General features: G+C 36.6%; 2 protein-coding genes across 2 annotated transcripts; both read left to right on the top strand.

Annotated features, from left to right (window-relative positions):
- Nucleotides 1-453: 453 nt before the first annotated feature.
- On the top strand, nt 454-14174 carry ndc80 (NDC80 kinetochore complex component). The gene is made up of 17 exons (XM_051915437.1): nt 454-684; nt 1163-1272; nt 1424-1504; nt 1686-1812; nt 3484-3656; nt 3819-3921; nt 5388-5477; nt 5610-5703; nt 6898-6998; nt 7355-7499; nt 7674-7879; nt 9859-10005; nt 10122-10211; nt 11512-11604; nt 11753-11883; nt 11970-12072; nt 13860-14174. Exons 2-17 carry the CDS (start codon nt 1184-1186, stop codon nt 13983-13985), a joined length of 1899 nt encoding a protein of 632 aa, XP_051771397.1. The 5' UTR covers nt 454-684; nt 1163-1183; the 3' UTR covers nt 13986-14174.
- A 1541-nt stretch (nt 14175-15715) lies between these two features.
- On the top strand, nt 15716-23325 carry tut1 (terminal uridylyl transferase 1, U6 snRNA-specific). The gene is made up of 10 exons (XM_051915128.1): nt 15716-15916; nt 16554-16744; nt 17551-17751; nt 17844-17958; nt 18414-18538; nt 18641-18867; nt 18965-19074; nt 19547-19669; nt 20684-20776; nt 21862-23325. Exons 1-10 carry the CDS (start codon nt 15841-15843, stop codon nt 23004-23006), a joined length of 2406 nt encoding a protein of 801 aa, XP_051771088.1. The 5' UTR covers nt 15716-15840; the 3' UTR covers nt 23007-23325.
- The last annotated feature ends 752 nt before the right edge of the window (nt 23326-24077 follow it).

A 24077-nucleotide genomic window follows, 5' to 3' on the forward strand; every position in this document is an offset into this window, starting at 1 on the left:
TTATTAATTAATAATTTTACAGAACTTAAAGCAGGACAGTGGCCCTCCAGGACCAAGTTTGAAGACCCCTGCCTTAAAGGGATAGTTCACCCAGAAAAATGGAAATTCTGTCATCTACTCAACCTCAAGTTGTTCCAAACCTTTATGAATTTATTTCTTCTGCTGAACAAAAGAAGATACTTTGAAGAATATGATTAACCAAACGGTTGATAGACCCCATTGACTTCCATAGTATGGAGGGGGGAAATACTATGGAAGTCAAAGGGGTCCATCAACTGTTTGGTTACTGACACTCTTCAAAATAACTCCGTTTGTGTTCAGCAGAAAAAAAGAAATCCATACAGGTTTAGAACACCTTGAGAGTGAGTAAATGATAACAGAATTTTCATTTTTGGTTAAATTATCCCTTTAATGCACAGCGCAGTCTCCGCCACACCAGCAGGTGGCAGTACGGCGCACAGCAGCTCAAACAGACGTTGACGTCATCAGAGTGATCCGTTGAACAGCATTCGCGGAAATTTTTGAAATTCAACCGAAGTATCGACGGAAGAATATACTTGAGCATAGTGAAGTATAAATATATTTTTTCGAGTATACCTAGTATATCTGGTATGCTGATATACATATCTGGAGTATAGTGCTTATTAACCGAGAATCGTCCTCCAGCTGAAGTTTATATCGGAGGTATTGTTTTGTGCATAATTCTCATTTATTTCGTTACTAACATATTATGAATTTCATTCGTTATTCAGTTAGCGCCATTTAACGTAATGCAATTTCGTAAGAAATAGTTTATTTCTCAATACTTTTAGATGGTTGATGTGTTTCGGTGTTTTTAAAGCGCATGTTCTTCACGTCAAAACAAGCTACACGTTCATATTGCTAACATTTAACTTACTACAACTAAAGCTTTGCATAGTTGTACGATTCAAAGTACTGAGTAAATCTGCGTACTTTGTTTTTACCTATTCATACTACAGTACAATACCTTTGGTTTATTTACATTACACACCTACTACACCAACGCATTCTTTATTAGTAGTATTTAAAGTCATTAAAACTGCCTGAAAATATTAATCTAATCCAAGCTGTTTTATACTGGACTTGATCACTACTTTTACTATGGTAATAACTACATCTTTAATCTGTTCTACATGTGAAGGGTGTGTTTATAAAGGTCAAGATGAGTCGGCGACCCAGCAGCAGATATTCTGAGATGCCAATGCGTGTGACAGACAGCAGGATGAGTCTGATCAATGCCACCCCTCAAAAGTACAACACATCTGTTTTTTCTTTTATATTATATCACTGCAAATGTATCTGAGTACACGTTGAAGTGGTTTTATTGGCCTAAACTGCTTTCAGCGAGTAAAATGAGTTATGCTTCAGTATATATGATATGTTAACTTGTATTTCATTACAGCAAGGACAATGTCTTTGGCAAGCTGAACATACCTAAACCTCAGTCTACCACATCTGAGAGACGAACAAGCTTTTTTGGAAAGTGAGTCTGGCAGTGAATCGGTGGAAATAAGCAAATGTTATTGTAAATTATGATTTTGTAACTTGTGATTGTGCATTGTAATCCTTGATCATGTCATATAGAGATTTATTAAACCCCAGTTTTAATTCATCATATACTGTAGTACAACAATGTATAACGGTGTCCTCACCTTTCTCCACAGAGGCATCGGGGCAGGTGGCCAGAGGAACAGCATGTTTGGGGCTTATGGGGGCCCAGAGAAGATGAAGGACCCCAGACCGCTACATGACAAAGCTTTTGTCCAACAGTGTATCAAACAGCTTTGTGAAGTATGATTAGTTTTGATGTCATCTCTACATGAAAGGAATATTACGGGTTGATGAAAAGTTAAAGGGATAGTTCACCCAAAAAATAATAATTCTGTCATCATTTACTCACCCTCAAGTTGTTCTAAACCTGTATGAGTTTTTTTTGTTCTGTTAAATGCAAAAGAAAATATTTTGAAGAATGATGATAATCAGACATTTGCTGTTATTTTTTTTTTTTTTTCATACTATGGAAATCAATGGAGACCAGCAACTGTCTGGTTACCAACGTTCTTAAAAATATCTTCTTTTGTGTTCAACAGAACAAAGAAACTCATACAGGTTTAGAACAACTTGAGGGGGCAGTAAATGAAGACAGAATTTAGATTTTTGGGTGAACTCTTTAAGCCATAAAGTTAATAAGCACAAAAAATAATTTTGACCCGTCCCTCTATTTAAAAAAAAAAAAAAAAGGGGGTTACAGTGAGGCACTTACAATAGTCATGAATTGGGCAATATTTTTTTTTTTTTTGAAGATTTAAAAGTAAAAATGTGAATTTTTAAATTTTATGAAAGCACTTCTTTTGCTGAAACTTCTGTTTTTCTTGTAATTGTGACGGTTTTAGGCTATAAAATTTAAAATAAATTTACACTGAAAATCTTAGCATATTTGTCCACGCTAAAATTATTTTAACACATTGTTTATGTCTTGTGGCTGTGCTTTTGAAACAGTGAAAATTGATGAAAGAAAAGTTATTTATTAGTTATTTTTATTTGAAATTATTTGTAAGCAACTTTAGGCCACAAGAGCTGTCAATTGAGCAAATCCGGAAATATTTCTTTAACCATATATTGATAGGCTCTAATAGAGATATTGTAATCAGTGGGGAAACCTCCATGTGTCAGATTCCTTGTAGAAAACATTTCGTTAGAAGATTCATGGATGTTTTCACCATCCATGGTGAAACAGATTTTTCTAGTTATGGTCAGCTTTAAAGGGTTAGTTCAGCCCAAAAATCAAAATTCTGTCATTACTTACTCACCCTCATGTCGTTCCACATCTGTAAGACCTTCGTTCATCTTCACAACATAAATTAAGATATTTTTGGTGATATCCGAGAGTTTTTTTTATCCTCCATAGAAAGCAAAGAAATTACCACTTTCAAAGTCAAGAAAAATAGTAAAAACATTGTTAAAATAGTCCGCATGACTGCAGTGGTTCAACCTTAATGTTATGAAGCGACGAGAGTACTTTTCGTGTGCAAAAACAAAACAAAAATAACTTTATTCAGCAAATTCGTCTCTCCCCTGTCATTCTCCTACGCTGTTTACTTTGTAGCGCTTCTGTGTTTACATCCAAACTCTGGCTCATTATTGGCCGAAGCTGTTCACGTGAGCAGCACGACATATGTGTGTGATGCTGACGCAGGAGCCAGCCGATACTGATCTGGCGTTCTGACGTAGAACACAGAAGCGCTGGACGTAAATAGCGTATGAGAATGACAGGGGAGAGACGAATTTGCTGAATAAAGTCAAAATTTCATTTTTGGGTGAACTAACCCTTTAAATATATTTCATCAGTTACAAAATGATTTTTAAAAAGCTTTATCTTGCAATTATAAGCAACTTAAAAAATCAGAAAGTAATTGGGCCAAAAGTCTGTTTACAATTCATTTATTTTCCCATTATTTCTAGTTCCTGGGGGAGCGAGGCTTTCCAGGCAGCGTCTCAGTGAAGGCTCTCCAGTCTCCATCCACAAAAGAGTTTTTAAAGATATACGAATTCATCTACGCTTTGCTGGAACCATCCTTTCAGATGCCCACTGCCAAAGTGGAGGAGGAGATCCCAAGAATGCTCAAAGATCTGGGGTAATCACAATATCGAAAAAACAAAAAGTGACAATATTACTTTATTACTACGCCATGTACGAAACACTTCAAATGTAATCTGATGTCAAAAACACTTTGCTCTGTGTTAACCACCCTGTATTTTGCCCTAATCACAAAGAGATGATTATCGTTTTGTTCCAGATACCCGTTTGCGCTCTCAAAAAGTTCCATGTACTCCATTGGTGCTCCTCACACATGGCCTCAGGCTCTCGGAGCTCTTATCTGGCTCATCGACACAGTCAAGGTGACTTTTCTCCAGACCTTTAACATGTTTATGTGAGATATAATCTGTACATAGAACTATTACTGGTTTCCATTTTGAGTTATGATATAAGGGAGACCTCTTAACCAGTTATGGCTAGTGTTGCTTTCACTATTGCTCATAGCAAAGCAAACATTTCATAAATATATGTACGCTACCATTCAAAATTCAAGATTTTTTTATTGTTTTTTAAAAGTAGTCTCTTATGTTCACCACCAAGGCTGCATTTCTTTGATCAAAAATATAGCAACAGTAATATTGTGAAATATTATTACAATTTTAAAGGACTACTTTCTATTTAAATATATTTTTTAAATGTAATTAATTCATTTGATGGCAAAGCTGAATTTTCAGCCATTAGTCCAGTCTTCAGTGTCACATGATCCTTCAGAAATCATTCTAATATGCTGATTTACTGCTCAAGAAACATTTATTATTATCAATGTTGAAAAAAGTTGCGCTGCTTAATATTTTTATGGAATCTGTGATAAATTATTTTCAGGATAATTTAAATTCTATTCATCAAATTTTTTTTTTTTTTTAAATCAGCGTTATTAAAATCATTTGTAACATGTAAAATTGATCAGTTCACTTTTGATCAATTTAAAGCAAACTCTGGTGTGATTGCTCTGTTAGTGCGGTTCATTTGAATAAGTGTGAACGCTGCCATCCGAATCCTGGTGTGCACCAAACAAGGTGTGTAAGTTCTGTTGCAAAATACAATTTTTTTTTTTTTAGTTCGGTCTTAAAAATGACAGTGTGAACACTAAGCGAACCAGGACTATAGAACCAAGAGAACTGAACTATGAGTGTAAACGCACACTTAGGGGCCGTTCACACAGAATGCGTTTTTCTATTCCAGTGCGCTACTTTTCCATTGTTTTTCTATGTAAACACGTGCTAGAAGGATGTGTATGACTGTTACGGCGCCTCGCACATGAGTGCTGCGTTTTTAAGATGCCGTGTCAAGTTAAAAGAATTTCAACTTTTACATGCAACACCGCTCATCAGTGTCAATTCCAAACAGTGGACCAATCAGAATAACTCGGAGGCGGGGCAAGCGTTGTGAGCTTTTGTTTACAGTAGCAAGTTGGCATGGCAACTGTTTTATTTGTTTGTTATTGCATCATGTCTCAAAAGTGCGTCTTGAGACCCTCACGTTCTGCCCTGTGCTTTTTTTTTTTTTTTTTTTTTTTTTTTTTTAAAAACATTACTGAGTGCTGCGTCTCGCGTTCTGTGTGAACGCCCCCCTAATGTGTCCTTGATGAATAAAAGTGTTAATTTCTTTTAAAAACATTGTGGCTTTGAATTTTGCACAGACAAGGACCATTTTCATTTGAAAATGTGAAAATCTAGCTTTCCTTACTATCCCAGACTTGCATGCATGTTAACATGTAGAAGGACACATTATTGCAGCTTTGCCTGACATGTAGATTTTGTCCCCACAGCTCTTCAGTGGTCTGAGAGAGCAGGGCCTGCTGTTCTCTGACTTCTCAGATGAGCTGTGTGATCTAGAGGAAGGGACCGAGTACAACAAGGTACTGTATCAGACAAAACGTCTGCTTTGACCGTTTCAACTGTTAGGAGCCATTTTGTATATTTCACTCTTCTGCATTGTAGACATCACAAATTTGGCAAATGTGTATATGTGTGCTGTGTTATCTCTGTAGCTCTTTATGGAATACTGCTCTGACACCTACAACAAGTTCATGCAGGGAGCAGATACGTTTGAGGATGAGGAAGACGACTATCTTAATAAACTAAGTAAGTTACACCACAGTGTGACGATGAAAAGTGTACATTAGATGTATTTGTATGGGGGCAAATGTAATGGAGAAGACAAAGGCAAATTCACCCTATTTTCTAAATGCATGTTATTGTAAACAATTTATTTGTAAGTTTTTGGGGGGGTTTTTGGACGTCACAATGTTTGTATGTATGAATTCTCCAAACATTTACCCACTTAATCCCGCCCCTGCAAGCTCGTGTTCACCTGTTTCCGCTTTTGAGTGCAATAGCCACATCGCAACATCTAATCAAAAACCATTGCATTTTTTCTTTTTGAAAACCCTTTACATTTGGATGACCATTACAGTCGCAACAAAACGTACAATACACCACATATATCAAGGAACTACAACATAATACATGTTTAATACATAGATGCAAACTCTTCACCTTTCAGTGAGAACTCACCTTTTTGAGATCAAAATAGGTCACCTATGGGATTTGCATAGATCCAATGAGAAAGTGTTTTATGGGGGCTAGGGGGGTCTTACAAGGGTACTTGGGAACTTACAAGGGTAAATAAAGAACTGGTTGTTTCAATAAGTACTGTACAGTGTTTCCTTTACTCTTTACTTTAAAAACTATGTCTATAATGGGTAATATTTTATGTATTTGAGGTCTGAGATTAGGCAAACAGTATTGCAGTCTAAATATCCTGCATAGCATTTCGTTATTTATAACATGAGATTTTAACCAAATGTTGATTTTTGTTAAAATGTTGCAACAATATGTTAATTTTTTGCACGAAAAATTACAGCTTTGGACATTAAGGGATTTTTTAATTTATTATTACCCTGTAAGTAACTACAAATGAGCATATAAAGCAAATCACTTTTTTAAAAATTCCGTGCGCAGCATGCCCCCGCCCCGTGCAATGTTCTCACATTTTTTCCCCCTTACCTGTTTGCATCCCTGTTAATAGAGTCGAACCCTTGCTGATGCCACATTGTTTTTCTCCAGCACCCCGTGTTTATGTGGGATATCCCTCACATTAAGCCACCAAAATGAAAATAACAAGGGAAAAATGTTGTGTCTTTACAGTCTTTCACAGTCTTTCAATGACAAAAATCTATTTTATTGTTTGAATATTTTTAATAAAACTAATTCAAAATATGGTTTCATGACTGATAAGAAATATTTATGGTCACTAAATTTTTTGAATTCTCTCAGAGAAGCTGTACAATGTGGATGAGGCGCTGTTACACTCCCAGCAGGAAAAGCATGCGATGCTGATGGAGCACATGGAGAGACTTGAAAGGGAAAGCCAAACTGTGAGTCTGTGCATGTGTTTCCTTTACTTGTCATTTCTCAGGTTCATTCGGATGAGAATTACTACTTTCTAGAATCTACTAATTTTAGAATAATAGCATAAAATAATAGTCAAGTCAGTCCAACTGTGAAATAACATAAATGCATGCATGAAATATTTGAGCTTCTGTAAACTTGCCACCCTTTGTCACATCTCTCAACCACTGTCGTGAAATACCAAAAATAAATGACCACCAATACAACAGAAAAAAAAAAGATGGATTATGAAAACTAGGGTAGATGTGACGTAGGACATTAAGGTCTTAAATATAAAAAATAAAAGAGTTTACATTATTGTTGGGGCTGTGTGTATTGACAGGATCGTTTAGCAGGGAAGAGGACAGAGAAGCTCAGATTACAGGCTGATCTGCAGAAGCTGCAGAACTATCGTTGTACTCTGGAGGCCCATAAAACTGGACTGGAGAATAAAGCTGCTGGACTGGCTGAGGAGCTCGAGGCAGCTGGTAAGAGAGATTACAAGATGCAGCCACACATGCCTTGTTCACTTTGTACATTGTATGTTGTCTTAGCTCTGCGATAAGAATCTCATTGTACTTTGTACACTGTACACATAACAATATGACCATGAACATACAAAGGTTGAATTCAATTGGTAAATGTCCCTGTTCTTTATGCAGAGATGCAGCTGGAGGGTCTGAAGCAGGAGAGGATGAGGCTGCAGCACATCCTGGAGCATCAGAAGTTCACTCCAGCTGATATTGAGCGTATTAACCGAGAGAGGAATGAACTGCAGCAGACCGTTCACAGCCTAAACCAGAGTCTAGAGGAGGCTGAGCAGCTGGTTTGGAATGAGGAGGTCAATCTGTCCAAAACCAAAGAGAAGGTCAGGATTTTACCCACAAACAAACATCCCAGCCTGTCTATTAAGAGTTGTTTCACAGACCAAGGTCCCGTTCACACAGAACACGTTTTTGCGGTTAAAAAGGCAAGACACAGGGCAGTGGAACGAGTAAAACCATAAGGTCTAGAGATGTGTTTTATAAAAGTTGAACTTCTTTGAACTGGAGTGCCACGTTTTTAGAATGCTTTGTCATGCATGAGACATTGTAAAAGATGCAAGCGCAGCGGTCAAACACGTCTACATCTTTACATAGAAAAACAATGGAAAAGTGGAAAAATGCATTCTGTGTGAACGGACCTCAAAAGCTGCATCCAAAAATCGCATACTGTCTAAATAGGTACTACATTTGAAGAAGTACTTACTTTGTGACCGTAAAAATAGTATGTTCTATTGTGTTTAGTATGAATGAAATTCGGACAAACTACATCCGCCATTGTAATGTGACTTAGGCTGTGTCCAACAAAGCGGCTTTTCCAGCAGCTAGCGTACTTTTCCAGTTGTTTTCAATGGGAGCGCCATGTTTTTTAAACGCCAGAAGCATAACGAGGTGCTGATTGTCTTTTTCATGCTCAAGCACCGAGCGCTCTGCATTTTTTACTGCTCGGGACAAATACAACACTGATCAACTGTCACAATATTCTTGCTGTGCAACGACATCAACAAGCAGAGACAGAACAAAATGGATGAGAAATTAATATTGCTGGTCTTCGAACATACATAGCAAGTACTCTACATTGTGTCAACATTTTTAGTCTGAGACAAATTATCTGTAGAATCAGTTCCAAGTAACAGTGCCGCAGATATTCCGTATCAGCAACAGAGCGTCTCAACTGAAAAAAAAAATTAAATAACTGCAATGCCGAAGCACTCTCAATCGCTCACAGATAGGCGTTTTTAGCAGAGCGTCTTGCTTTTACGCTGGCTAAAAACGGTTTGGTGGACATGCGGCCTTACAGTGTCATTTGTCACTTTACTGCCATTCACAACTCCTCTCCTGTGGCCTCATGGGATGGTAAAGTGTCCATCAGATGTGCACTTTGAAATCTTGCAGGAAGAAATTTCTAAAAACTTTATAAATACTATGAATTCGGACATACTACTTTTTCCATATACTTTTTACCTGAATATAGTAGGGAAGTAAGCAAGACTGTCGCAACTTCTGAATATGCCTCCTGAATCCCTATCCCTACTATATAGTATGTGAAAATCTGTGGATAAAATACTATGTCTGGCGAAATACGTTGGTGTATCGTCACTGTCTAATGAGGCCACAGTACAGAAGAGGATTCGTAAATGGCAGGAAAGTGATGAGCCTGACATTGTAGGTCACATGACAGTGCCAACATGGTGAATGTAGTATGTCTGGATTGTATTTGTACCACACACATGCATACTTCATATAGACATTGTAAATGTCAATAGTTCTTCATCAAATGTAATACATACTCTTGTCCACTTTGAATTCTATTTTGACCAACAACCTCCCTTTTAAAAAGGAAGAGGCCATCTGACTGACATGTAAAGTGACCAACCACAGTTCATTTTTATCTGTAAATGATGATACTACAGTAATAAACTGGAAAAATATGTCTGTTCAAAAGTAGTGTGCTAATTATTTTACTGACATTACTCCAAACTCTGACTCAAGAAAACAAAGCAGAATTTCTTATAGTATCAGATAATATGAATATCTTTCAAAGGTTTGATGTCACTAACCTTGTAAATCCAGTGACTAGTGCTTCCTCAAATGTGTATTGTATCTGCCTGGCTCATTATATGATGGAATGCTAAACTAAGTGAAGCCAGCCAATCAAATTAGAGATTGTTTTGTGTTCTGTGCAATATATATCCATCAGTTTGATTTATCATATGAATTTATCAGTTGCTTCATGTTTAACTAGCTTCTATATTAACACATATTTATGTATGTACTGATTGAAAGTTTTCACTTTTTGTTGCAGGCGGAGTTGAAGGTTGCTGAGTATAATAAGCTGGGTCGTAAGCTGAAGCTCATCCCACAGTCAGCAGAGAACGCCTGCGGTCATGACTTTGAAATCAGAACAGATTATAGTGCCACTACCATCACGCAGTACAAGACACAGATACAGGTACAGTCACTACTGCCATCATCAGAGGCTTCTTTTTTTCTTTTCTTTTTTAATTAAAGATTTTTCTTACTCTTTTTTTTTTTTTTTTTTTTTTTGTCTTGTCTTAACTCTGGTAGAATCCTCTGAAGAATATGATGGTTGACGTGGAGGATGAATGCAGCAGACTTACTAATGTGAAGTTGAGTTTGGAAGAGACTGTTGAACAGGTATGAAGCTTTTATTCTACCCTTTTTTTTTTTTCTTTTTCTTTTTTTCCCATTTGCTCTTTATGCCTTGCATAAGAACACCTTTCCATCTTGGTAAATATATCACATTACTCATGTGACTGTAATTATCTTAAAAAATCTGTCAAGAAATGCCCAGTTTATATTTCTCTCCCAAATCAACAGATAATTTTATCTTGCATAAAGAATATAGAGGCTATTTTAGTACAATTAAGACTTGCATTGTAACATTATTTTACCAAGTATTTGTGATTACTTGTATGTATTTTATTATTATTTTTGCTTAGAGTATTGTTAATTATCTAATCTTGATGAATTATGACAATGTTTAATTTATGATGTTTATATTGTAAAATGTTGCAGACGGTTGTAAGAATTCATATTATATCTCCCTGATCTTTTTGAATGAGAAACTGGAAGTAGTAAAGAATAGCTTCTCTCTAAGAGCGTTAACTTAACACATTCAATATATTAATTTAATTTATTAATACATTTTACTTATATCTGCGCAATAATCTTTTTATTGCCTTTGAGTAAACACATTATTGTATCAGCAAAATCCAATATCGACCGACCTATAATTCATATATACAATGATTGATATATTAGTACATAAACCAATTGCAATACATACTGTTTATATTGAACAAAACCTTGTCTTGAGTATTTTAAACTTGCAGTTGAATGTGAGCCCCAGCCTGAATCTGAGATTAATGATCGCAGGGGTTTGGTCTATATGAACATGCAGTATTCATTTTATTTGTGGAGGTTATAAATTTGATTTAAAAACTCTGCAGATAGCCCTGTTGCAGTTGCTGCCAATGTGAGTTTCTGTTTCAGTTAAGGTGGTGCCTTAAGCCCAAAGTATACTTCGGCTGTCCGCGGCCGGGCACTGTCCACATGATGTAATTTTTGTCATCAGGGGGTCCGTGGTCATCTGCAAATACCGTCCACGTGGAGCCCAATTTTTGAGGCTGCGCGGATGGTGTGCGCATAACAGCGTATTTGCGAGTGACTTGAGCACTTAAAAACAAAATTCACTAGATGGTGTGCACACTCCGAACGCGTCCTTCCGCGCTTAGCCAAAAGAATATAATTTGAAAGGCTCGCACGCGAGACGGAGCGGAATGCGGAAATTTGAAGTATACCTTGGCTTTTAAAAGGCAACTGCCTATATAGAAGTTAGACACTGAGACAGCTTACTAGGTTTTGGAATAAAGCATGTGCTTAAAACGCCTGAAGTGAGGTCAATCATGTATGTACCACTCCTTCTGTTTATTAGGTGAAGTCCAACATCTTTGATAAGGAGAATGATATCAAGCAGCTAAAGGAACAGATTCGCAGAGTTGACCAACAGCTGGAACATGACATGCAGGTAAGATGCATCAGTATGGGGATTTCTAATTTTAAACCTGCTAAATATAGTCTAATATATGTTAATTGATTTCATGGACTTTTTAATTGATTTTCAGAAGTGACACATTTTAAAGTGCATTTGATTGAACTAGTCATGGTGTGTGTAGGAAATGGCGCAAGAGGAGGAGAAGTGGGCAGCTGAGGTGGACTCTGCTGAAACCCACAAGAAGCGCTTGGAAAAGAACGTGACGCAGGGATGCGAGGAAGCTGAAGAGGAACTCAAAGCTGCCCAACAACAGTTAGCATCTGTTTTCCCACTTCATTCTTTTCAATATATGTCGCCTATTCATCTCACTTTACTTGTGTTCTAAACTTCTCCATCAGGTATCATGTGGTCGTGCAGGAGACTAATGAGGAGAACCGCATGGTGTTCAAGAATCTGACTGATGTCTTCACTTCTGCAGTAAACCACTTGTGTGCAGTTGAAGTATGTGATGATTTTTCCTATAATTACCAGTCACATCTTGATTTGATATGTGCTTCATGAGGTGGAACATTTTGAAACTTAAAAGGAAATCCAGATACATTTCTTCTAGATTTTAATTATACCATGTTTTGTCTGAATACTCTTTTCTGATTGGCTGGAAGGTGTTCGTTAAAGTTCCGTTCACACCAAGAATGATAACAATAAAAATACCTATATTAGCATCCACATCAACACACAATAATCTGTTTATTAGAAGGGCAATGCTGCAGTTCTGCTGCTTTAAATGCTCAAGCTCTGTAAAGTCAGGTGGATTCTGATTGGCTGTTGATGATTTTATCATTCATCAGCTGGAACAAATTATTATAAAAGTGATTCCAGCAATCGTTACAGTTGTTGTGTGGACTTCCCTATTCTCATAGTTAACATCCTTGGTGTGAACAACCCTTAAAGGATTAGTTCTAATAATTTACTCACCCCCATGTCATCAAAGATGTTTGTTTTTCTTTCTTCAGTCGAAAAGAAATTAAGGTTTTTGAGGAAAACATTCCAGGATTTTTCTCTATATAGTGGACTTCAACAGGGTTCAACGGATTGAAGGTCCAAAGTGCAGTTTCAGTGCAGCTTCAAGGGGGTCTCCATAATCCCAGCCGAGGGTCTTACCTAGCGAAACAATCGGTCATTTTCTAAAAAAATAAAGATGTATAATCTTTTTAACCACAAATGCTCATCTTGCACTGCTCTGTGATGCGCCACGCATTGCGTAATCACGTTGGGAAGGTCACGCGTGGCGTAGGTGGAGGTACCGAGCAAGTGTTTACAAAAGGAACGTGCAAAGACTAAGTCAAACGGCCTTTACAACAAAAAGGTAAAACAACAATTTTGAAGTTGAAAATGAGATGGAGCTTTTCGCCCTGCCGCAGTATTTCCACCTACGCCACGCACGACCTTTCCAACGTGATTACGTAATGCGTGGCACATCACAGAGCAGTGCAAGATGAGCATTTGTGGCTAAAAAGTATATAATTTTTTTTTTTTTTTACAAAATGACCAATCATTTCACTATATAAGACCCTTATTCCTCGGCTGGGATATTGTAGAGCCCTTTGAAGCTGCATTTAAACTGCAGTTTGGACCTTCAACCCATTGGTAGCCGTTGAAGTCCACTATATGGAGAAAAATCCTGGAATGTTTTCCTCAAAAACCTTAATTTCTTTTCGACTGAAGAAAGAAAGACATAAACATCTTGGATGACATGGGGGTGAGTAAATTATCAGGAAATTTTAATTCTGAAGTGAACTAATCCTTTATTTATGTGTTGTCTTCCTTAAAGCACTTGTACACAGATACATTAGCACACACACAGAAATTTGTCAACGCTGCCTGCGTTTTTTTTAATTAAATAGCAATTCATTATCCAATCTTACCGCACTACTTCATCTCTGATTTAAATCTGGCAGATTGCTAAAGCAAATGACCTGTAGCCAAAATAACATTTTGGTGCTTTTCCAGTCAAATTTTGTGCTGTAAACACTAATGACAGCTTTAACTTGTCAGTGCTGGCAAGTGGTCATGGTATAAGCAGGATAATCTATGACTATTGTGCATTACTTGATTTTATTGGAAGATTCTTTGCACCCATGTCATGGATTAAAATTGTTTAATTCACGCCCTGTACTATTCCTTTCATACACTATCCCATTCTTTATGTCTGTACTTCAATCTACCAGGTTTGTGTAGATTCTTCCTGTAAGCAAAAAAAAAAAAATATATTTTTTTTGTCTCTTTAGAAACACTGCAACGAGCAGCTGAAAAGGTTTGATAAGATGAAGGAAGTCATCCGTGAGGACGAGGCTGACATGAAACAGCTGACGGATCTAGTGGAAAACTTCATGAAGAAAGCGAACAGCTTGTAATGTCTAATAGTTCTGATTTGTAAATAGTTTTACTGTTAGACTTTTTTTCACTGATGTTGTTTGATTCTGGCACCATGGAGTAATGTTGGAGTAAATACATTGTCTTTGGAGACAGAATCATACTTTGTGTATTTATCCTGTATTTACATGTTTGTTTACTAAAAAATAAATATGTTTTGGAAAATTGTATCTCAAAAGGTGATGTTTATTGTGCTAGTTTTATACTGCTTGCTTGAGTTCTTAGAGTACCGTACCATTTTCAAATGCCATTTTTAGTTAGACTTCCACTGTCTAAATAAAACATTTGACTTTGTATTATGTGCTGGAAAAATTGTCTGATTTATATAGGATTTAGATCAGATGTTAGTATTTCGTTGGTCACTATATATCAAACTAAAATCAGATGTAATTGTCCTTGAGAAATTTCACATTTGTGGGAAAAGTACATTTTGTATTTGTTGTACATTCTTTAGAGTGTAATTGTATGGTGAATCATTTTGATTTGTCCTTGGAAATTACTGCTGTAGCGTGTTAGTTGGATTCCACAATACAATGCATTTAGCTTGACCTTACTGTTCCATGTGGACCAGAGGTAGTACCAACTGTGATTTTAACATATTTCCTTTTGAAGGTTAAGACATTTTTATACAAAATTTAATCAAAAATGCAAAATATAGTTTATTTTTGAGATAAGTGGAGGCTACTCACTATATATAAATTTTAATCAGGCATAAAAAATAAAACATGGAATGTTTTGAAAACTGGAATAGCCTATGTATTAAAAACGACATAAAGCAAACAAAACCGAAGAACATGAATTAAAAGTATATTTTTCTAATAGAGTACATTTCCAGGGCTGTGCTGCATACAGTATAAAACAGAAGTGAGCACAATATCAATAAAATGTCACTTATTGTATCATGTTGGAACATTCCACTTATTCCAAGCTTCTGGAGACTGGGAGTCATGGTGTCAGCCAGTATGTTTGGATATCCACAAGCATTCATGGTGCCATCTATAAATGTCATCTTCCCAACACCATTACTGTGGTTGTCCTGGATCCCATTTGAGCAAAACAAATTTATCCTAGTCTCTTCTGACAAAAGATTGTGCCCCCAGTATTCATCAATCTGTTCTTGAGCCAAATTTAAACTGGCAGTTTTGTGCCAAAAAGTGAACACTTTCTTCTTCCTAGATGTTGCATTTCTGAAAGAGATAACCTTTGACCCTTGAAACTACTGTTTCCCTCACTCAGCTCATCACTGGTAGAGACTGGGAAGTAACAGGATTTTGAAGGGCTGCCTCTAAAAATTTTGTTTTGCGAGTCATTTTTAGTAAATCTCCCATATTTTGTAGAGCCAATATTTATTAAATTTGTTAAATACAATGAGTGTACTTCGCTTTTGACAGCACAGCTAAATATCGAAAATTGTGATGTAATGCATTTTAAAACCCTCCTTTTGGATTAAAAATGTAAAACCTGTATTTGTTTCCTAAATGATAAGTAACGTACTGTAATGAAGTCATGCAACCCAATATTATACAAAGTAGCGCACTTCAATTTGAAATTCTATTTGTGTTCAGTATTTTTTTTTATTACACGTTTTATTATATACACTAAATGAATATACATTAATTCAAAAGAAATAACTTTAACTTTAAAGTTACAAGAAGTAACTTATTAGATTATCTGGGAACCCTCCCTCCTGAAGGGCGGAACTGAAATGCCTCGCTCAGCGTTTCTTGTTGGAAGTATTGCGGGGACGGACGCAGCGGAACATCATGGAGGGAGATTTGAGTTGTTTTATGTAGGAACTCGAACGCTTTTCTTGGGAATTACCAGCACAGCCTCTCAATGGAGCTCGATAAAGACATCCAGACAACGCAGAGAGGATTTCACTGCAGCCTCTGCAATGTTAATATACCCAACAGTAAGTTGTCATAAACTAAAAACATTAGCGCTAACACGAGTGAGACCCGTTTCTAGACGTTGCAAACTTGTTATAATACAGTAATTATACAAAAAAATGATGTAGGTGCAGGAGTTCCCTCTATATTTATGGCACTGTTAGCCAAACGTACGTTTTAAAACATTCTGTGGTAATACTACGGCATTTCTTGCAGCATCTTGTGAGTTTTGTAAATACTGTGATTATGAATATGGTAGTCATTCAGGAACATTATACGCACAATATGATACAGCCACAAAAATAGATAGACGTGGTGTGGTTTTGACACCTTCAGAATAAAGACAGCAAAGCAAGCTATTTTAGATACCATAATACGTCTTACAAACTCTATTTCTGGTAAATACAAGTGGATATAAAACAAGTGGAATGAAGGAAACTTAAATAATTAACTAAATACTCCAATATGATGAAGGTTAAGTATAAATGTGTAAATACATGAATTCAAAGATAGAATTAATAAAAGAGAAAAATCATAAATTAATAATATATAAGAAAATATGAATTAAGAAAATCTTCACAAACATTTGATGGTTTGGATTCACCAGTATTCCATCAACGATGTTGCTTTCACATTTAACTGAAGTGTTTTTTTGTGCAGGGCCGAGCCTGGAAGATCATGTCAAAGGAAAGAAGCACCAGCATCTCCAGCGGCTCAGAGATCAGCGTAAAGCTCAGGAGGAAAACAGCGTGTTTGTGAGCGGCTTTAAACCAGACACCTCTCAAACCGATCTGAAGGAGTATTTCGCACAGTTTGGGCCGGTGTCAGATGTGATCATGGACAAGGACAAGGTTAATATACACACTGTCTTTACCCTGTGGTATAATTCTCTTGTGATTATCATCTGGTCTTTGCCTTGCTTACGTCTGTATCTTAAAACAGAAGTAATATGCCATAAATCAAATTCAGAAAATTATCCTAGCATTTCATCCCCAATTTACAACCCCATTTCCAGAAAAGTTGGGACATTTGTAAAATGCAGTAAAATCAAGAATCTGTGATTTGTTAATTCTCTTAATCATTTATTTAACTGACAAAAGTACAAAGAAAAGATTTCCAATGTTTTCACTAAACAACAAGCAGATTTTAATGTCCGCAACACACTCCGAAAAAGTTGGGACAGAGGCATGTTTACGACTGTGTCACCTCACTTTTACTTTTAATTACACTTTTTAATCATTTGGGAATTGAGGAGACTAATTATTGCAATTTTGCGAGTGGAATTTTTGCCTGATCTCATCTGATACAAAAAGTATCTAATTATTTTTCAAAAAAGTATATAATTATTTTTTTAGAAAATGACCAATCGTTTCACTAGACAAGACCCTTATTCCTCGGCTGGGATTGTGTAGAGCCCTTTGAAGCTGCACTGAAACTGCAATTTGGACCTTCAACCCATTGGTAGCTGTTGAAGTCCACTATATGGAGAAAAATCCTGGAATATTTTCCTCAAAAACCTTAATTTCTTTTCGACTGAAGAAAGAAAGACATAAACATCTTGGATGACATGGGGATGAGTAAATTATTAGAATTTTAATTCTGAAGTGAACTAATCCTTTAATTGAGATGTTAATGTTAGAGTTGTTGTTCTGTGTAGGGTGTGTACGCTATAGTTGAGTTCTCCGAGCCACAGAACGCTCAGACAGTTCTGGCACAGCTACAACATCAGTTCAATGGACTCCAGCTCCGTGTCAAACCCAGAGAGAGGAAAGAGTTCAAACTGGCCAGCAGGGGGAAACCCAAACACACCCAGATCAGCCTGGACAAACTCAACTACGAGCTCTGCAAGGCTACATCTGTAAGAGAGCGTTCCACATTCACATAGCTTACTTGTTTTAAAGTTTTTGTTTTGTTTTATCATTTTTACTTTTTTGTGTGTGTCTGTAAAAGGTAAATGAGCAGATGCAGAAGGTGGTGGAGAATTTTGAGCTGGGAGACAATGAGAAGAAAGTGAGAGATCTCCTAGTTCAGCTGCTACAGGAAGTCTTCACAGAGTTCTTTCCAGGTCCAGTCTTAACTCAAACTTGAACCAGATTTCCATCATCGCAGCCTTATTCCTAGACCAAGGTTTCCAAAATGTGCTTTTGTGAGGAAACTGCAGGGGTTCGTGAGTTTATGAAAAGCTAATAAATGTATCAAATGCAGAGAACTTCATCTCTGTGAGTTTAACATGCATTTGGAAATGCAGTGTGCGGTAGGTTCACACTGTTTGACAACAGTGTTCTTGTCATCTTTTCTCCCGACAAAATCAAAGTAATGGCAATATTTCCAGCCGCTGAATGTAAGCTTTTCCATATTCCAAGCGACTGTAATCATTGCAGAATATAGTGCAACAGTGGCCACACACTTTTTCAGCAGCACTGGTTCTGGAAATGTTTTTTCCTGTTCATTTTCTAGTGGTTTAAAAAAAAAAAAAACACCTTCAGTAACGTTGCTATGTCTTTGTGTCATGTGTTATAGATTGCAAAATTGTGCCCTTTGGCTCCTCTGTGAACACATTTGGGATTCACTCCTGTGATCTTGATCTGTTCCTCGACCTTGAGAACACCAAAGCGTTTCAAGCTCGTGCAAAATCTTCTGGATCGGTATGTTAGCACCACTAATACTGGACATCCTGAACTCAAACATCAAATAATTAATCCATTTACATCTATCTGTAAAATGTCTAAACCTACCCATTTCAACAGACAGGAGAAAATCAGTCTGAGGATTGCCATTCTGAAGACTCCATTTTGTCCGACATTGACCTGTCCACTGCCACTCCTACTGAAATTTTGGAGCTTGTTGCAACCATTTTGAGGAAGTGCGTTCCAGGTGTGCACAAAGTACAGACGCTCGGCACTGCCCGACTTCCTGTGGTCAAGTTCAGTCATCGAGAGCTCAACCTCCAAGGAGACATCACAATCAACAATAGGTTAAAAACAGTTCTTTTTCGTAAAATGAAAAACTTTGAATGTAGCACCGTAGTAGACTTAAGGTTTAAATTGTGACATCTTCCTTTTTTGCACCAGATTGGCAGTAAGAAACACTCGATTTCTGCAGTTGTGTTCAGGCATCGATTCCAGACTGCGACCCTTAGTCTACACCATCCGATTATGGGCTAAGCAGAAACAATTAGCAGGTAATATAGTTGTATATGATAATTAATTGTCTATAAAGGTACATTCTGTAATTTTAAATATTTTACCATAAACAAGTGTCTATTTTAGTGCTGTTAAGTTATAATTTTAGTACTGTAAAATGAGGATACTTTAGTAATCAATACTTGTTTTTTAAATTAAAATCGAAGTAAAATAATTCAGAATTGCAGACATATACTTTACAATTTAAATGAGAATGAGAATTAGACCATTGGGACTGGGGCTAAGTATCTGCTTTGTTATCATGACAATAATATAAAAATGCTAAAAAAAACAAAAAAAAAACCTTTTAATGGTTCTAAAACTAAGCCTAATTTTCCTTATACAAAATATAACTACTTTTTTCTCGTGATTTTATGCTGATATACTGTATGACCTGGACATTACCGTTTTTTTGTGTAGTTTGCATGTACAGTTTTCTGAGTTAAACCTTGTCCATTTTTAATGTCATAGGGAACCTGTCTGGCCCTGGACCGTTGTTGAACAATTACGCTCTTACACTCCTGGTGATCTTCTACCTTCAGAATCGAGACCCTCTTGTGCTTCCGTCTGTGAACCAGCTCAAGAACATGGCCTGTGCGTTAACCGTTCATTTAACTTCCTTAATCAGTTGCTTTATCTGTATTTAATTAATTAATACACATTTTGTTGACAAATTCAGAAGCAATAGGAAGCCAGACTAAACAGTATCTGTCATGAGAGCATGAGATGAGTGTTAAAAGTATTAATAATTAGAGGTCTGAATCTTCACTTGCCTCATATTTCGATTTGATTACGATTCAGAGGATAAGGATCCGCTTATAGAATGATTCTTGATGCATCACAATGCATCTTTTCCTCTAATTCTTTTATTAATAATAATAATCGTTATTATATTAATAATCACAACATAGTTTTTTTTGTTAATTTATCTTTATTACAAATAAGAACAAAGATGCTAATAAAACAAACAGTATTGCAGATATAAACAGTAGAACAAATACAATACAAGAAACAAAATTAACAGTTCTATCTATTTATCAGAAGCACTCAAGTAAGAAATAAACAAATTGAATAATTAAATGTAAAAATAATCACTGCATAGTCTTTAGTGTACTAATTACACATAAATTAAATATTATTATAGCTACAAAAGTTATTTATTCAAGAGCAGTGAGTGATTCTATCTTTTGTTGCTTGATTAACATTGACACAGACAGCAACAGGTTTATTATATTAAGACCTAATGCACTGATCTAAGATGTTGTTACACATCAGATTTTCCTGCGAGTAACACAGTTACTCGTGCTTATTACGCTTAATAACTGTTTAACATCAAGCATGTCCTGCAATTTATTTTCTCATTCGTACGGTCTTTTCGTAAAACCCGAAACAAGTGCTTTGCTTTCTAAGGACAAACACAATTTTTTTTTCATCAATATATTAGTAACAGCACATTAGTATGTATTATAGGCCTATTGAATTACATTTTAAATAAATCAGTTCTTTTGTTTTTATGCATTGATGCAGAATCGTTCGCATTAGCATTGTGATGTTTTGAAAAACATTTATATTCCACAGCACTTTTAATCATGGTTTTTGTTTATGTAGGTGAGGAAGAAGAGTGCGTTATTGAGGAATGGGATTGTACATTTCCTAGTCAGCCCTTTAGTGTACCACCCAGCAAAAACACTGAAGATCTCAGTAAGTATCATATATGCTTTTAGCTCATTTCGGGTGACTTATCAGTGTGTTTATATGCACGTTCTTAAACCAGTTATGCTTAATAAGCTGACAAAGTGCGTGGTCATGTAAATGTGTCAAACTGTTTCTGTCAGACATGTAAACGTTTTAAAGGGATCATCCGCCCAAAAATGAAAAATCTGTGATCATGTACTCACCCTCATGTCATTCCAAACCTGTATGCATTTCTTTCCTCTGTGGAACACAAAAAAGGATATTTTGAAGAATGTTCGACTCCCATTGACTTAATTTTTTGGTCAATATATAGAAAGTCAATGGGAACCGAAACTGTTTGGTTACCAATATTCTTCAAAATATCTTGTTTTATGTTCCACCGAACAAAGAAAGTCATACAGATTTGGAATGACATGAGGGTGAATAAATGATGATATGATTTTCATTTTTCGGCGAACTATCTTTTAACCGGCATTCTGTGTTCTCGTCTTGCACAGCCAAAGGAGTTGTACAGTATAAAAGTCATGCTGAATCTGACTTTTGAATCATGTAAGCAAAGGCAGCAGTGCATGTATCCTCTGTGGGTAATGGACTCCCAGAATAAATAGGGAAATGTTTCCCTATTTCCTCTGGGATTGTCTTGTTGCCATTTATCTAAATGGTAATTGTTTGGTTAATGTTGACCCACCCTGCTGTACTCAGAGTTTTTCTAAAGTAATAATATAATTATAATAATCTATATAATAATCCACCAGAATATTAAGTATTTTTGATTTCTTACTCGATAAATGATTATTTTGTCAGAATGTGAAGCTGCTGAATATAAGACGAACCCATTTTTTCAGATGTATTTGTAAGAAAAAAACAATCTTATATTCGGAACAATATGGAACAATAATTTTTTACATATTGCCCAGCCCTTTTTTTTCAATACCATGTGAAACTTTGTTTTTGAGTGCTCAGATCACTTGCTACTATCTGTACGGGCATCAGTAGACTGTGAATATGATGTAAATTATGTCACACGTGCTGTCCATGGGCAAGCCAGTTGTGTTATTCTCCCTATAACTTTCCCTATCTCCTTCCATCAGGCACTTTGCTTTTTGGGTTCTTCACCTTTTACTCAAAGTTTGATTTCCCTGCATCAGTGGTGTCTCTGCGAGACGGCCATGTGCTGCCTATTACAGACTTCCTCCGAAGTGACGAGAAAGCTGTAAACGCTGCAGAGACCTCTAGTCCCAAACAGAAGTGTTCCTCTTCCCCTAAACTGGGCCCTATGAATGTCCTGGATCCATTTGAGCAAAACCACAATGTGGCCGGGAACCTTAACGAACGAACACAAAAGAACTTCAAGAGAGAATGCTGCGAGGCTGAGAAGTACTGCCGCAGTTTGCAGTACCAGCGCAAATCAGCCAAGGGCAAATCCTGGGGTCTCGTGCGGCTCTTTGCAACGCCAAGTGAAGCAGGACCCCGTTCAAAGGTCGAGACTGAGAAGGTTATGGAGGTCAGCATCCCTTTCAAGGCAGCCGTTCTCCCAGAACACTTGCGTGCCCAACTGGCATTGGCTGGGAAGGAATTTAGGGGTCTTTGGTTTGCAAAGGTCTGCTCTGCTGTGCAGATTGTGTTTGAAGAAATTTTAAAATGTTCACCCTTAGAGGACACTCAAACTGCAGACCTTTGTCAAAGTCAGGACAAAGCAGAGAGAGATGGAAGTGAAATGGAGGTGAATAATAACCAGAGTCTAGAAGATACTGGTCCTCAAGCCAAAAGTGAAGCTGGTAAGAAGAGGCCTCTTATAACGGAGGAGGGTCCATCAACCTCCACTGTTACACTAGCTAAAAGACCGAGACTAGATGAAGATGTGGAGCACCCAGAGCCGGTCCACTGGACTTGGACTCAAAGGAACTGCGTTTGGGCAGGCCGACGGAAAGTGCGGAGAGATCTCTTAAAGACTAGTGATGAGACTTCCAAACCTGAAGGAGGCTGCGTTGACATCGAAAGCAGGGTGACTCGGAGCATTGTGGAGAAAGGGGAGAAACTTCAAGATTTGTTGGAGTTCAAAGTGGATGCAGAAGTTGTCGGCGGGAATGAAAGCACCAAGGTTGTCCTCTGTTTTCACCCCAGCCATGATACTGCAGGCGTCTTTCAAGACTTCTTCCATTTCCTAGAGTCCTTCCTGCCTAAGATGGCAGAAACGATCCTAGGGAGGGCAGAGGATGTTACAGAAATGTCATAATGATTTTGTTTGTTTCAGCGTTGAATTTGTTTGAAATCTGCATACTTTGAAGTAGAGCTAAGAGGTCTACTTTTTGCAAACCTTCTAAGCTAAAAAAAAAAAAAGTATATTTTAGTGATTTATGTTTTGAGAATATAACAACATACATGCCTTTTGTTTATTGCATGTTTTGAATTCAATTTATTTCCTTTTTGAATTGGGTTTTGTTTGATTTTGTTTTTTTCCCCCCATGATTTTGGCATGTTTGCCTCTCTATAATGTAAATGTAATGAATGTGAACACTCACATTAAAGTTTAAACTGAAAGTTTAAACCATTGAGACCTGGACTGTAGCTTTCTTTATAAAATAGTTAACAATTTCAAAGTCTGATATGATGCACAGTGTTTGATCTATTGTGAACTATCTGATATTTATGGAAACTTGTTTCCTCCACTGAATAAAAAATAAAAATGATCATTTCAACTTTTTATCTCACGATTCTGACTTTTTTTTCTCAGAATTGAGATATAAACTCACAATTGCGAGTTATAAAGTCAGAATTGCGTGTTGCTGACAATTCTGATTTTATAATACACAATTGCAAGTTTATATCTCGCAATTCTGAAAATTGCAATTGCGAGTTATAAAGTAAGAACTGTGAGATAGAAACTGAATTGGACTTTATAACTCATAGCAATTGTGAGAAAAAAGTCTGAATTGTGAGATAATTGTCTTTTAAATTGTTTTATTCCATGGCAGAAACAAGCTTCCATAGATATTTGCATGCATTTGATGAATTCTATATTAATACTATCAATCGCCTTCAGATATTCTTAGGAACTATATACAGGTATCTTAGTGGAACAGTTCACATTCCTGCTCTAAATTTCATTTGGAATTGAGCAAATGTTCTACTAAAACTTGATATCCATATCAATAAGTCACATATATTGTGCTGAAGTATTTGAGCATATTTTAAAGCTGGTATGTCTGTATTTCAGTGGTTAGTTGGCATGGTTGCCAGGTCTGCGTCACAAAACTAGACCTATGGCCAATCAAAAATAGCCCAATAACCACATCTTAAATATCAA

Source organism: Ctenopharyngodon idella, chromosome 12 (assembly GCF_019924925.1).
Source record: "Ctenopharyngodon idella isolate HZGC_01 chromosome 12, HZGC01, whole genome shotgun sequence".
Taxonomy (NCBI): Eukaryota; Metazoa; Chordata; class Actinopteri; order Cypriniformes; family Xenocyprididae; genus Ctenopharyngodon; species Ctenopharyngodon idella.

What these genes read in the sequence shown, in the direction of transcription:
- tut1 (XM_051915128.1), top strand. Translation starts at nt 15,841, where the DNA reads ATGGAGCTCGATAAAGACATCCAGACAACGCAGAGAGGATTTCACTGC. An exon ending in TGATCATGGACAAGGACAAG is followed by an intron (nt 16,745 to 17,550) that starts GTTAATATACAC and finishes TGTTCTGTGTAG; the next exon opens with GGTGTGTACGCTATAGTTGA. An exon ending in CTTCACAGAGTTCTTTCCAG is followed by an intron (nt 17,959 to 18,413) that starts GTCCAGTCTTAA and finishes CATGTGTTATAG; the next exon opens with ATTGCAAAATTGTGCCCTTT.
- ndc80 (XM_051915437.1), top strand. Translation starts at nt 1,184, where the DNA reads ATGAGTCGGCGACCCAGCAGCAGATATTCTGAGATGCCAATGCGTGTG. An exon ending in TGTCCAAAACCAAAGAGAAG is followed by an intron (nt 7,880 to 9,858) that starts GTCAGGATTTTA and finishes TTTTTGTTGCAG; the next exon opens with GCGGAGTTGAAGGTTGCTGA. An exon ending in AGCTGGAACATGACATGCAG is followed by an intron (nt 11,605 to 11,752) that starts GTAAGATGCATC and finishes TGGTGTGTGTAG; the next exon opens with GAAATGGCGCAAGAGGAGGA.